The following is a 14,020-nucleotide window of genomic DNA, read 5'->3' on the forward strand; positions in this document are numbered from 1 at the left end:
AAGTCAATGTACATAGAAACCATACATTTTAAGTTAAGGAAGTTGCCAAATGTTAAGTATCATTGAAACAATCAAATTATAGTTTAGAACACTATTCTCGCACCATGCGAATATTTACATAAAGACAAGAATGCTCTGCATTTACCCACTAACCATAAGATAAAACAATGCTTCGGCAGCAAAAACATTTCTCTGTAGATTTAACAATTGTTTCGTTTTAATTGTATTTATAAATTCTCATTTACATGATGTTTTCAAAGGTTTATAGTACAAAAAGATTGATTTCATTTCTGGCATAAATCGTATACAAAACTATGATATTGTTAGCATCGTTGTTCATAAGCCAAATCAAAAACGAAGCCCAAGTAATTATTGTTACTCAAATAGCTCGTTGCCTTTCAAGGAAAATAAAAAATAAAACAACGTATTTATTTTACTATGTGGAAAATTGCTTTGTATTGTGGTAGCCATGTGTTATTTTCAATGTATAAACCAAAAGTCACCAATGTGTATATAAAAAATTCAGCTGGGCCCTTTGCTTTGGAAACTATGTTCTAACTTTATGCGCCCCCTTTTCATCGGCTTAAATATTGATGTTGTATTGGGGCTGATGTAAAATTATTGTTGCAAAAGTTTCGTACTGGTAGGAAATTCGTCGATTTCGATCAGCTTGATATATTTATATATGCACCCAGCCACTTCGGTCATCAGACCTCCTTCAGTTCCTCGGGCATATCGTTCTTGGGATGCTTGTTCTCGAAATGCTGCTTATAAGTCTTGGGATCGGGCATTTGCGACTGAAATGGAGAGGAGACTCGATTAGGTTTCACATAAACCACAAAGTACGAGGAATCTGTATTTACTATTAGTTTGAAAAAAGGTGGAATACATAATAACATTCATCTGAATCGCAACTGCAGTTTCTTTATTTTAAAGCTTCGGAGAACTCAAGGGATAACTTGAACTGTCTTGATACTAATAATTTCATTGCTTAAATAATATATTCTGTCGGTTATAGATATACTTTGCATTAATAACAACAAATATCGTAAATATCCATATTCTCGATCTCAGAAAGAAAGACATTTTTAAATCGCTTGAAACTATGTTTCTTAGTAAACTGTATCTAAGCTACTAGAGTTATAAAAGCTCGACGTTAAAGTGCACGAGTACGTGAGCTAATTTTCTAGCTGTGTCAAAACTACTTGCATAACCTACTGCAGTTGCTGATTAGGAAGGTTTCACTGTAGCTGGCTCACCTTGCAAACGGCGCACACATGGACAAGTGCCTTTTGAGCCGCCTTTTTCTGATCGTTGGCACTGTGTCCTTGCTGCTTCTTCAGTTTGGCCTGTTTCTCGGAGGCCTTCGCCTGCGACTGGATCTTCTGGTGTCCACGCGCCATTTCTTTCTGTTTGATTGCAAATGGAAGAGTTAGCATACATATGCATATCATCTTTGGGATTCGCAACAAAGGCGGCTTTCACTTTCTCCCACACATCTTAATGGTTTGCTCTTGGGGTTACCGAACGGAAAGTACACCTCCGGTCAGCATATAGTTAAGATACCACTTATTTATATTTTGCAAGAAATCTGACACGACACTGTACAGGAACAACAACAAATCACCCTTGCAAGTGAAAATGTGGGTTGCGACCACGTTCTGCGCTCTTTTTGCGAACCCATCCCAACTTACCTAATTTACCCGATTAAAATTGGTTTCCTGCACTAAATGCAGGTGATGCGGCCTTGGAGTGACGTAAAATTTGTTGTTAATAATCTGTTTTGATTTGATACCCGAAATTATTGACGATTAACCGTAGATTTTTATCAATTTGTCGAGTTTTGTTTCGCTGCCAGGGTTGAATGGGACCAGAGTTTAACTATATCCAAAATGTTAGGGCATAAATATCTGTGGGTTCGCGTCTCTGATTAACATACACCCTGACTCGAACCACTTAACGGTACTCGTAATGAATGGTTTTCATAATTATTTCTATAGTAATGAAATTAAAAAGTATATGTTCTATGTTCATGTTTTAAGCGACCAAAACAAAAAAGATATTATTTTTATCTATAACTAGAAGGATATCAACAATTTGGCGGGGTGAATTAAAATGGAATATCATATAGATCAAAAAAGGTTAGTTTTAACATTTTTATTTATAAATTGTCATTTACATAATTTAGTTATAGTACAAAAAGATTTATTTGCTTTCATTTCTGGCATAATTCGTATAAAACTTTTACGTGTAAACCAAATCCAAAACGGAGCTCAGAGTATTTATTTATGGTGTCCTAGATATCTTCCTGTCCTGTTGTCAGGAATTAAACAATTTCTATTAATTTCGTAAGGTAGGTAGGTGTCTTTGTATTCGGTTTGCCACACATCGAACATTCGCATACAGTGTTAATTTCAATGTATAAAACAAACCCAAAAAGCAGTGTGTATACGAAAAATCTGGCATATATTATTATTACGTCTATTATCCATCCTCTTGGCTTCGGCTTGATTGTGGGCTTTCTTCTTCGGGCCGATTCTAATTTATTGTTGCAAATGTTTCGTACTGGTAGGCAACTCGTCCATCTCGTTCAGCTTTAAGTAAAATGGCCATCAGACTTCCTTCAGCTCCTCGGGCATGTCGTTCTTGGGATGCTTGTTCTCGAAGTGCTGCTTGTAAGTCTTGGGATCGGGCATTTGGGACTGAAATGGAGAATTAGGGAATCGATTAGATAAACCTTCCAATTGTTATCTTTAAAAAGGAAGGTGAGCCGGAAATATATAACCGTAAGAAAGGCTGATAGCATATCAATGTGTTATCATTTAAAGTAACCAATATATCAGCAGTGCTTGGCCATAATATAATTTAAGATGACGTTGGACCAACATATTGCTTTGAAACTGGTAATTATTTATGCCGAATTGAATTAATGTAAAAACAAGTGAAAGTGTTATTGTTAATATGTTGAAATGTGATAAAAATGTATGTGGGATATATTTGCATAATATTCTGTGATCTATGTATATCAGACTTATATTAGTCAATGCCAGGATTTTATATAATAACAAACATGGATAAAAGACGAAGCGAGCGTTACAATATCACAAGTTAACAATTTACTTTAAGTGGTATGTGCCATTTTTTGTTTTAAGTGCTGTATTGCACAGTGCGGAATTGCATAGAATAGAATAGGCATTTTCAAGCTCAAATGGCCCGCTTCAATCTACACTAGTTTGTTCATTTTACAGCGGCTCCACTGTAGCTGGCTCACCTTGCAAACGGCGCACACATGGACAAGTGCCTTCTGAGCCGCCTTTTTCTGATCGTTGGCACTGTGTCCTTGCTGCTTCTTCAGTTTGGCTTGTTTCTCGGAGGCCTTCGCCTGCGACTGGATCTTCTGGTGTCCACGTGCCATTGCTTGCTGCTCAAATGCAAATAGAGGGGTTAGTTCAAGTGGATTGCCAAAAGGTCATTAATCATCTGTGGCCCAAACGGGATTTGCAACAAAGGCGGCAGAAGCGCAGTAACTTTCACTTGTTATCCCCACCCACTTAAACCAAATAGGAGTTCCCAGTCACGAGAGTGGATTTTCCACGATCTGTGTAGTTCTATCGATAAGATATTAATAAAATGTTGATCAAATCTGTTGCGTTACTGTACTGCAACAACAAATCACTCCACCCCCACAAGTGAAAATGTGGATTGCGACCACGTTCTGCGCTTTTTTGCGAACCCATTCTTACTTACCTAATTAACCCGAGTAAATTTGGATGGCTGCACTAAATGCAGGCGATGCAGCTTCGAATTTAAGTAAGACTCTTTGTAAAGTAAAATGTTTTGTTACCCGAAATTATTGACAATTTGTCTTAAAATACTATTCATTTGATGGGTTTTGTTTTCTGCATGGAATAAGTGGGACCAGAGTTCAAGTATATCCGAAATGTTCGTTCTGCAACATATGTGGGTTCGAGTCTTTGACTGACATTTACCCTGACTCAAACCCCTTAAATCGTCATATAAATAACATTTGGAAAATTTTTAAGTTAGTTTTGAAGATTATTCCGAAACAATTTAAAATGGGTATTGTGTGCATCTGTTGCATAGTGTTATTCAATATTTAAAATCTTTAATTCAAAAGAAAGTTCAATAAGAGCTTCAGCACCAGCCTAGGGTTAGGGCTTTAAAAAATAAAAACTTATTTTAACTATTTTTATTATTCAATTTGAACTCTTTAATTGTTAATAATTCTAGAAAAAATGTTACCAACAAATAAGAGCTTCAAAAATTTGTATTATTATTGGTAATTGTAAGCTAAAGGGGCTTTAAGAAACCACAACCATTTAAAATCGTAATTTCAAATATTTTAAAAAAATGTTTATTTATTTTAGTAAAAAACTTAACAAGTTACATTTATTTGCAATTACACCAGCATACTGGCATTATTATCGCAAAACTCGTAAATATTATCAACAAACTGCATTGCCTGCATAGTTTTAGCATCTTGAGGGGTATATTCATTTTGCTGTGAGGGATGTGGTACTTTTGCAACGCCTCTTTTACAGGCGGCATCTGCCTCCGTTTCCTCCAAGGTCAAACGTTTTAAATTATTGATCAGCGAAATATCGTGTCTGATCTCATTTTTCAATTCCAGAAGTTCGTGTTCAGTTTTAATTATGTCCTCGGCATAGGCTTCGATATTTTGTTGCAACTGCCCGACCGATAACTCCATTTCCGGTCCCTTGTACCGTTCGTTCTGCAATCGGTACAGTCGGCACTTTTCCGATAGCTGCCGTGTTAGAGCGTGTTCCTTTTCATAGCGAACATTCATGTCGGCATGAAGAGATGCCAACTTATAACGTACACTATTTCTCAACGGCTTATCCTTTCGCCTCCTTATGCAATTATTAACATTATAGTTATTTTTATTGCATTCGCTGGGAACTGCTGTTTTGAATGTTTCAACTGAGGCTTTGGTCATCTCGAGACGACTTCGTCTTCGATGCCGCTGCTTGGAGACGCGATTCTCGGCCAGTTTATAAAGTTTTGATTTGGCATTGTTTTCGGTACCCCTATACAGTTGGTCTGGCATTATAATCACGACCAAGTCATTGGGCACTATTTGCTTTTGACCGTGCACTCTCTTCTCCTTCAATTTATTAGGCACTTTCGGAGGCGTTTTTGTGGGTTTTGGTATCGTCTTCTTTTCCTTTTTAAGATGCAGTAGCTTCTTGAGCCACTTGTACATCGAAAATCCCGTGGGTGGTTGTGAATGGGGCACTAATTGCATGGCAAGGGGATCTCTGAAGCTATCACGGTGTTTTAACGAGATGCGCAACTGTAATACATAGATGAGAAATAATTGTTTTTAAATGAATTAAATTATTTTAAAAAATAAAAAATTGTATTACTCTATGAACACATTTTACTCCTCAATTTATGTTATTCTTATTAAAGTAACAAATTGACGTTTGTTTTATCATTGTATAATTCTCTACAAAACAATATTAAACTATATAGCTTATTTTGTGATTATATTGACAATCAAGATAGCTCTGACTATAAAACCACCTTGGCATTTGTTCTTAACTCTTTCCCTCCATTAAATGGATAAGATCATCAAATAGCAATTAGGCATTCGTTTTCCAAGAATTACGTTATTCCCATGGCTAATGGTTAAGGTCATAAAACATTTACAGCATAATTAGGCCGAAACGAAAACATGAACTCAGATATAAAAATCAATAGGCAAATTGATTTCACTCGGTGCGTCATAAACAAATAAATACGAAAAGCCAAAGCATAAGTCAAATGCTAGTGGTACTATATACATACATATGTATAGCTGCGGGTGTGACTTTGAAAGGGGGATATGGAGAACGTATGGAGTGGGTTTTCGAGAACGACATGAATTTCACATTTCTTGGCTTGCGTGTGGCGCCAGGAAAAAAGCGCTTATTATGCAATCACTGTAGACTTTTCGTTTTTTGTTTTTTGCTTTCGGGCCCAGTTTGCTGGTGTTTCTCTTTTATTTTGCTCCTTTTTTTCTGCACGCCAGGTGGGATTCCCCTGGTCCACCAACTGCCATTGTTGCCATTACCTCATTGTGTACACGGCTCCAAGCGCGCCAAACGGGCAAAATGGCCATGTTGCCATCATAGCACCGCTCTATTCCGCCCCAACTTTCCGTTATAATGTAATCGCTGTAGTCACGCGATGCTGCTGCCGCTTTCCTCTGGCCGCCATCTTGTTTTTCCAACGTGCGGAAAACGGGAAAATTGAATGAAACGGAACGAAACGAAACGCAAAATGAGAGAAAATAAAAGAAATTGTAAATAAGGAGCATAAATAAATAAAAAGCCAAATTGTGTTGTATAAAAAATAGCAGTCACGACAGGATCGGCTGCGAATTATTATTATAAACCCACCTTTCGGATTATTGCCGCAGTACAACCCATCGCCATTCCGCAGTTCGTCATCAATCAGCGCCTTGATTATGTCATCGCACGTCGTCTTGTTCGTCACTCCTGATACGTAACGCGCCTCTCCATCGTCCATCCAGATGGGGATTTCCTTGTGGCCTTGCTCCTGAAGGATTGCCAGAAGAACAGGGATCGATTAACAGGGTTGCCAGGTTATTAGGTATCGATTGTGTAAAGTGGGGTATTGACATACAAGCAGGGGAAATTAATGGAGAATTTCCCTTTTAGTCAAATCGTAAAGATAAATCGCATAAATGTGTATTGTGGTCAATTTATTATTTGGCAATAATAACACCACTAATAGTGGTATTAAGTGTATTAGTATTTTTACTAGATAGTTTTAAAAGAGTAATAGGAATTATTCACATTGGATAATATTTTGGTGTAAGCTCTATATATTTCCTTAATAAGCCAATATTATTTAGTAACATTATTGGCTTAGGTCTCATTTTCATCTTATTTTGTCCTTGAACAATTCTATTAAGGTAAACAAATTTTTGAAATTTAAAAAAAACTCCTTGCAATGTCATCCAGTTTAATAAGTGATTACATATTGTATTCTAAGCTTTTACCAGAACCAGTAAAAGTTGTGCAAAGAATTCATATAAAGAAGTTTCCTACGAAAACGCAAGGTTGCAGTCAATTTCTTAAGTAACAGACGCACTATCGAAGTTTCCCATACCCTTATATGTCAGTATAGCACTACCCACATAAGCATATGACTATCGGCTCTGCCTGCCACTGCCAATTAGATGATTTGTTTGATTTCAGTGGAAAAGCTGGCGCAACCGAAAATCAGAGGCGGGGATTTGAGTGGGGTAGTCAGTAGCCAAAGGGGCAGGGGACCAGGGGCGGGAGGAGGAGGATGAGGAGGGGGCACTTACCACAGTGCTATTAACGCCATAGAGGGAAATGGAACGGTGGCGACGACTGGCCTGACCAGCGTTTCCGTTTTCCCTGCCGTGTTTATTTTTGCATGCTTGCCGATGTGGTGGTGCTGGTGCCATGGGTATGGGCATAGGTATAGGTATAGGTGGTGCTAATGGTGGTTCCCCCACCGATAGCGATTCATCCACCAAGCGCTCCTCGAATGGCTGCTTATTATTATTATTATTGTTGGTGTCTTGATTCTGACATCGTCGCGGCGGGAGAATGGGACTTTCGGGTAGATTTAATAGCGATGGACAGCTGTCCAGATTATCATCGATGAATGTGGAGTTCTGTTGTTGCGGCGCCATATTCGCTTGTCCGCTTTTAAAAAAACCTCTCTCGGTAATTGGCACTGCAATGGAAAAGCGGAGGAAAAAATAGTTGAATACATATAGAGAACATGCAATATCCTTGTTAGACATTTTGTTGGTTCAGCTGGCTGTTCGTTCGCCTACGCCTAACGATCAATTTAGATTTGTTGCCCGCGATTAAATAAATTATGCAGTAGCCCTTTGCCGTACAACATGTGCACCTATATACACATACACATATGGCACTCATATACACATATATCTAGTTGCACCTCACCATAGACACACGACGCAACCCCATCTAGATTCCTAGAAAATTGCCTACCAACGTCAGTTGGCGCCGGTGGCCCATTATTCAGGAACACTGCCGGCGTTTAGGCTGTCGCACCATTCCCCATTCCCCATTCCCCATCCAATCCCCAATCCTCCAACCCCCCATTCCCCTACCCAACTCAAGCCATCGGAATCCTAGTAGGCCTACAAAACCCCTGTTCTCCAGTTCACAGCCCCACATAATTTGTTGTTCGGGGGGCGTTGTACGTTGCAGTTTGTATGCAAATTCGCTTTTCCAGCCGAAAAACATTTTCCTTTCTGCTTCATTTTCTCCTTTTTTTGGATTTCAATTGGTGGCCTGGCTGACTTATGAATTAATGCTAATTTATGCCGCCGGAAAATGCAGCGAAGGAGGCCAAATTATATAGATTGACGGCGGTTAGAGTGCTGAAATACTTTTGGCTAGCAATTTACTTAAATATAAGTGCGCGAACTGCTTGGTTTTTACAGGAGAGCGCCTATAGAGAATAATCCTTGAAATGAATTTCAAAATATCTCAGCGTTAACATTTTCAAAGAAATACAAAAATAAAGTAGTAATAAAATTATGAGAGGTATTTTGTAGATATAAAAAAAGCTCAAAACAATTAACTTTCATTTAGATAACTACTACTAAATCATTTTGATTTCAAGATACACATTTTCGAAATCGATTCCAACTGCACTCAATGTAATTCAATTTCAAAGATTACTTAGACAACTATAACTAGGACCCCTAGGACCTTATTTGTGTTCAAAACTACAATTGAAATGGAATTTACAGAAGTTTTCAGAATTCCCTCATCAAATATTTATTTGCTCTCTGGACAGGTGCCTTTAGCTTTGGGTCACGCCCCCGGTTCTATTAGAGAAATGAGTTATGAGTGAAGCAATTTGCAGAAGGATTTCCACCTGGGCCAATAGTCCTGCCGCTGGATATCCTTGAGTGAGGGCTGCCTTGATTACGCTGGACAGCTGGACATGTACAATGTACATTTAAAAATGTAATTTCCAATCAAGATAAGTTCAAATGTAAATTTCCATTGGTGAGGTCAATTACTGAACTCTGACACGCCCTTTGCATTGCACTTAATTGTTTCAAGGGGGTTCGACTGCCTCCCCTCATAACACATTAATGTGCGGGCAGTTGGCCAAGTTAGGAAATACTTTTGACCCCCCGAAAGTTCAATGTCTCTAAAGTTTGGCCAGCGATTGTGCCTCACTCTGGGCCTTTAGTATTTTTAAGTCTAACAATTTGAGCCTAGCCCCAAATTAATTGCTCCCTGCAATCCTCCTCGATATTTTCGTTGCGTGTTGGGTGGAAATTAATTTTGTTTGGGCACTGCGCATTGGATTGTAAAAGTAGAGGAACCAACGCAGTCGTGACGTTGGCAGTTCTATGGGGTTGGTACTGGGGCGTATGAGTAATATAGCGATGGCTGTGATTTGATAATTTAGAATGCTCAAACTTGGTCAAGAAAAAAATTCATTTGGGGTTGGGGAAAATTATTTTTAAGGAAGCGCGTATATTATTATGACCTTTATTTTCAATCGATTTTAAGTTATGGCGTTATATGCGTTAAAAAATTTCCTTTATTACTGAATATTGGAAGAACGTTTTTTAAGTAAAGTGAAAATAGTTCTTAAATGAAAACTTGGCTTCAAGCCTGTTTTATTAGGTAAAAGGTAAATGTTTTGTAGAGTTTCTAAAAAGGTTATTAATTATATGTTCTTTATCTGTTTTGGGGGCTATACTTTCTAATAATAAACAACTCATCTACATATGTCCGTGTAATCAGCTTACTCCATTTAAAATCCTAAGAACTCCCTACTAATATTATTATGTTTAATTTTTTATCGTTGTATGGAGCTGTTGATTAAATTTTGGCACCCGCAGAACCACAGAATAATAAAATCAACTGTGAATTCTCCCAGTGCCAAGACTCAAAGTCAGCTATGGTTTGAATCGCCAGTGGCTAAGCGGAGATCACCTGAGATCGCTTACCTTTGGATAGTTTCTCCAAATCTGACAGTTGTAAAGCACTTTTCAGGTTGATCCTTTCCGGTTTCTGGTCGCGTTTCATCACTTTTTGGCAAGTCAGTGAGTAATTTGGCTCTGAAGATTGTTTTTCGCATTGGTCTTCACTGGTTCACACATGCTGCAGCTGCAAGGACATGCTAATCCTTTGAGCTTTGACACTTGACTGAAGTTCAAATTTGAATTTGCGGCTATGTAAGGTGAGCTAGGCAGCGACGTCGACGTCGACTGCGCAGTTGGCAGCGCTGCCGCCTACCGGCCGGATAATAAACGAGTATATAAAAAGGTTTCTAGATCTAGACAGGTGCTAGTGTTGCTGTCCCTGTCGCTAGCACTCGATTCGAGCCTGGCACTGAAAGCCTTTCGTTCCGAAGCGGCACAGGTCCTTGCTGGCCGAGGACTCGTGGTTGCCAGGAACAACGTTGCACAACAAATAACTGAACGGCGTATCCTTGACGACGGCAAGTGACTAACTAAAATATTATTTGCTACCACACAAAACTTTAAAGCAAAAACGGTGCGAGCAGCTCGCAGGAACGCACACCGACACACCTGGCGTTGCGGGAAGGGGCAGGAAAGAGAGAGAGCGCCCGATCCGAGGGTAGGTTCCCTGCCCCTGGCCATGGCCCTGCTGTCGTCATCATCATCATCGTCATCCTGCCACCGTCTTTTGGCCAACCACCAGCCACCACCGAAACTGAGTAAAAAATATAATGCGATATATACAGACGTCGGAGTGTTGCTACCAATTTCCACTAGCCCTAGCCTTCTAGAACTACTCTCTTTCGGCCACGACCAATACCAGCACCACTGCCTTTACCATCTAGCACTACCACTACCACTACTACCACCTACCACGACCACTCCCTCCGCTCTTTAATGCAGTTTCAGCTATTCCGTAAGCGAACTATAGCGTGTGCTATATGGCAACAGCACCACCAACACCAGGAAACGCCAGGAAACACCAGGAACCACCATCAGTACCAGCTCAGGAATACACTGGGAACAATACTCGCAGCCTTGATGATCTCAACAGTACTCGGCCTTCTAAGATGTTCAATATTATAGTTATTTATTAACAGCATTAAAGTCCAAAGATAGATTTTATCAACGAATTCATTTGTTTAGTATATTTGTAAGTATATTTTACTTACATATGCTTTACATTTATGTTGATCTTATTAAAAATAGTTAAAGCTTCTTCAAGTGGCATGTGTTAGGTGAGCAATGTTTTCTTTCGGTGTACCAATGCCATGACGCGCACTTTGCGTTATTTGGTAAAACGAGATTGTTGATAACGTGCCACCAACAACAGCAACAACAACGAACTATAAAAAACTCGCGGTACATAAAAAACGAATTTCTGCCTTGTTTTTATACCCCCAACCCATTTCGCCCACTCTTCGACCAGCCTATTTGCCACCCCCACTGTTTTTTCGCTGTGTATTTTATTGTTAATGGGTAGCATTTGCTTTTCGATCCAATTTTTTCCCCATTTTTCCTTTGGTTGTACATTTGTTGCTAACAGACTTTTTTCGGTCAGGATCAAAAACCTTAGGATAGCAGAGGGCGTAATAATATATGGAATCAAATTTGGGACGGGTTAAACAATGCTATCTTAGAAGTAGTGCTAATGGTTCCAGCGGCTGGCTTTTGTATCTCTATGAATGAGAAAGTAAAAGCCGCATTTGCGGAAATAGTTCAATAGTTCAATAAGTAATGCTTTTATTGGATATTGTCCTGCCTAAAGATATAATTTTTTGATGTGTGTTTCTTTGGTTTAATGGAATTTTAACCAAATTTGTTGGCTTTTATATTTGCGTAAAGATAACACTAAACTAATGGAAGAACAACAGATGGGATAACCTTAAAACATTTTATTTATTAATTAAAAAAATGATATATAAATATATTTATTTAATAAAAATTAGTTTGTATTAATTTGTACTATAATATAGGGGATACATTATTAGATTTAAATAATTTTTTAGTATGTTAGAGTAACAAGGTATTAAAAATCAAAATGAGTTAAGATCTTAGCTATACAAATATGGTACCATATCGGCGCTCTTCAAAAGAAAACGTGCAAACAAATCATTAGACTGAATATTTCCTCGAAATGCATTACACTAAATCCGATCGATGGACAATGACGTTGGTGTGTATTTACCCAAGCTCCAACTTCTTTGCGCGGTCACCCAATAATTTTCACTGGACGCACTAGGATTGGGCAATACAAATTTCCACAATGTTCAAGCTCATTAGGAATCGATTGGATACAACTTGAAATTATAGTTCCAGAGAAGGTGTGGAACCACCTCCTGCAAAGTTGATGGCAGGTGCCAACTTATCTGTGTAATATGACAAATTGCCCCACCTTGCAAGTCACCACAACTTTGCTCTGTAATGCTCAAGCAATTGCATTTGGAATGGGAGTGGAGTGGTCAAGTCCAACCCCCGAGTGGGAAAATAGAAACAATTAAAACCACGCAACTTGTTCATTTCCAAGGAAAAGCGCGTGAAATTTCGAAAAGCAAATGTGGCTATAGCGATTATGTAAATGATTGATTTGGAGCTGGTGCGGGCCAGGCTGTACTTGCCTGTGACTAGGGGTTACTTACCAGGGTGGCTAACTTTTCCGATGCGGTTCAGCTACTTCACGGAATAAACAAACATAGGACTCGTAATATCCTTATAATGGCACCAGGGGGATTATTGCTACTATTCCCGCGTTTTTAGTGTGGGAACATTTCCCGGTGGTTATTAATTTTTATTTGGATTTTTCTTGGCCACCTGAAGCGACTAATTGGCACGCCCCCGTCGCCTTTGCTCCCTAATTTGGCAAGTCCTTGCTGTCCGTCCATTCGGAGTGTTAGTTAGTCCTGCATGCAATTGCCTGGCGCCACGTGTCAGCGGGGCATGGGGCACCCAAAGGGGGGTTATTTGTGTGGGGGTGCTGTCTGGCGTTGCATGTGTCGCATATATGGAAATTTCCTAATGACAGGGGTGTACGAGCCACTCGGCACCCAAGTTCATTGTAGTCGAGTTCAGTGCTCAAGCAATGATTGAGTTTTATTGTTGATTGTTGAGCAGAGATTGCAGGTCAGCCATACAGGGTTAGTTGTCATTGGGCACTGAGTTCCATAAAGGGTGTCCTTGAAAGATGTCCAAAGGGTGTCCCTAAAACAGCCACGCAGAAATGAGCTATCTTGGACGCTTATTATTGCCCTGCATTTGAGCTCATATACATTTTAAAGTTAATTTTTAGCAGAATTTCCATAAAATATTACTCTTTATATTATTGGTAAGTAAATCGATATGATTCTTTAACAATAAGATAAATAATTTCTTTACATTCTGGGTACTTTCGTCTTTGATATTTTTTTACACTGCGACTTTTATGTATTTTTCATACGGGATTATGAAGTTCAAACCATTTATAAACCATTTAAGTAAGCAGCATCAGCTGTCTTCTGGCACTCGGCTCTTGTTATGGCCTAACACACATGTTCTTCTCCAAGGACTGACCGTGACATAAATATTTCTTAAGATCAATTCACATGTGTTCGATCGAATCCACACCCTCCACAAATTGTAACGTATTTTACCGCCAGCGATACGAATATAATTCCCAAAGAGGGGAGATTGTTGCCTTTTCGGCCACTTGCAGAGGCACAAAATAATTACAAGCGGCAACCGGCAGACGACAAACGGCCAACTGCATCCAGGTAGAACTCGGCCCCTTCCCCAGGGGTTGTATCTTATACCTCTACCTCTAGCTTTACCTCTACCTTTACCGCGTGCCATCATCGCCGGCTGCTGTTGCAGGTGCACAAGTCAGCGAAGCGAGGCCCTCGCGATCCCAGTTGAACTCAAACTGGTGCACTGGAAAACATAACCCTGACACCAATTACAATACATATACCATATAGAAACACGATCTAATGATTA

At 39.2% G+C, this 14,020-nt stretch overlaps 3 protein-coding genes across 5 annotated transcripts; all 3 read right to left on the minus strand.

Annotated features, from left to right (window-relative positions):
• Window positions 1-427: 427 nt before the first annotated feature.
• LOC6543791 (zinc finger protein 706) lies at window positions 428-1,904 on the minus strand. Its single transcript, XM_001973103.3, has 3 exons — window positions 1,695-1,904; window positions 1,260-1,409; window positions 428-797 (listed from the first exon to the last, which is right to left on the minus strand). The coding sequence occupies exons 2-3, from the start codon at window positions 1,401-1,403 to the stop codon at window positions 708-710; spliced, it is 234 nt and encodes a 77-aa protein (XP_001973139.1). The 5' UTR covers window positions 1,404-1,409; window positions 1,695-1,904; the 3' UTR covers window positions 428-707.
• Window positions 1,905-2,351: 447 nt separating this feature from the next.
• On the minus strand, window positions 2,352-3,966 carry LOC6543792 (zinc finger protein 706). Its single transcript, XM_001973104.3, has 3 exons — window positions 3,748-3,966; window positions 3,272-3,421; window positions 2,352-2,702 (listed from the first exon to the last, which is right to left on the minus strand). The coding sequence occupies exons 2-3, from the start codon at window positions 3,413-3,415 to the stop codon at window positions 2,613-2,615; spliced, it is 234 nt and encodes a 77-aa protein (XP_001973140.1). The 5' UTR covers window positions 3,416-3,421; window positions 3,748-3,966; the 3' UTR covers window positions 2,352-2,612.
• A 391-nt stretch (window positions 3,967-4,357) lies between these two features.
• On the minus strand, window positions 4,358-10,559 carry LOC6543793. Of its 3 annotated transcripts, XM_001973105.3 has the most exons (5): window positions 10,037-10,559; window positions 7,364-7,761; window positions 6,426-6,585; window positions 6,098-6,243; window positions 4,358-5,335 (listed from the first exon to the last, which is right to left on the minus strand). In XM_001973105.3, exons 1-5 carry the CDS (start codon window positions 10,113-10,115, stop codon window positions 4,421-4,423), a joined length of 1,698 nt encoding a protein of 565 aa, XP_001973141.2. In that variant the 5' UTR covers window positions 10,116-10,559; the 3' UTR covers window positions 4,358-4,420. The 3 variants fall into 3 exon arrangements, with proteins under 3 accessions (XP_001973141.2, XP_026833310.1, XP_015013045.1); XM_015157559.2 differs by lacking the exon at window positions 6,098-6,243 and having other exon boundaries at window positions 4,677-5,335; window positions 10,037-10,294; XM_026977509.1 differs by lacking the exons at window positions 6,098-6,243; window positions 7,364-7,761; window positions 10,037-10,559 and having other exon boundaries at window positions 4,414-5,335; window positions 6,426-6,453.
• Between the last annotated feature and the right edge of the window lie 3,461 nt (window positions 10,560-14,020).

This window comes from Drosophila erecta, unplaced genomic scaffold (genome assembly GCF_003286155.1).
Source record: "Drosophila erecta strain 14021-0224.00,06,07 unplaced genomic scaffold, DereRS2 tig00000021-arrow-pilon, whole genome shotgun sequence".
NCBI classification, from domain to species: domain Eukaryota; kingdom Metazoa; phylum Arthropoda; class Insecta; order Diptera; family Drosophilidae; genus Drosophila; species Drosophila erecta.

Coding starts and splice junctions, on each gene's coding strand:
- LOC6543792 (XM_001973104.3), bottom strand. CDS start 3,415: ATGGCACGTGGACACCAGAAGATCCAGTCGCAGGCGAAGGCCTCCGAG. Junction 2,703..3,271: donor ATGTGTGCGCCGTTTGCAAG/GTGAGCCAGCTA, acceptor TCTCCATTTCAG/TCCCAAATGCCCGATCCCAA.
- LOC6543791 (XM_001973103.3), bottom strand. CDS start 1,403: ATGGCGCGTGGACACCAGAAGATCCAGTCGCAGGCGAAGGCCTCCGAG. Junction 798..1,259: donor ATGTGTGCGCCGTTTGCAAG/GTGAGCCAGCTA, acceptor TCTCCATTTCAG/TCGCAAATGCCCGATCCCAA.
- LOC6543793 (XM_001973105.3), bottom strand. CDS start 10,115: ATGAAACGCGACCAGAAACCGGAAAGGATCAACCTGAAAAGTGCTTTA. Junction 7,762..10,036: donor TTTGGAGAAACTATCCAAAG/GTAAGCGATCTC, acceptor TTTCCATTGCAG/TGCCAATTACCGAGAGAGGT. Junction 6,586..7,363: donor ATGGCGTTAATAGCACTGTG/GTAAGTGCCCCC, acceptor GCAATCCTTCAG/GAGCAAGGCCACAAGGAAAT.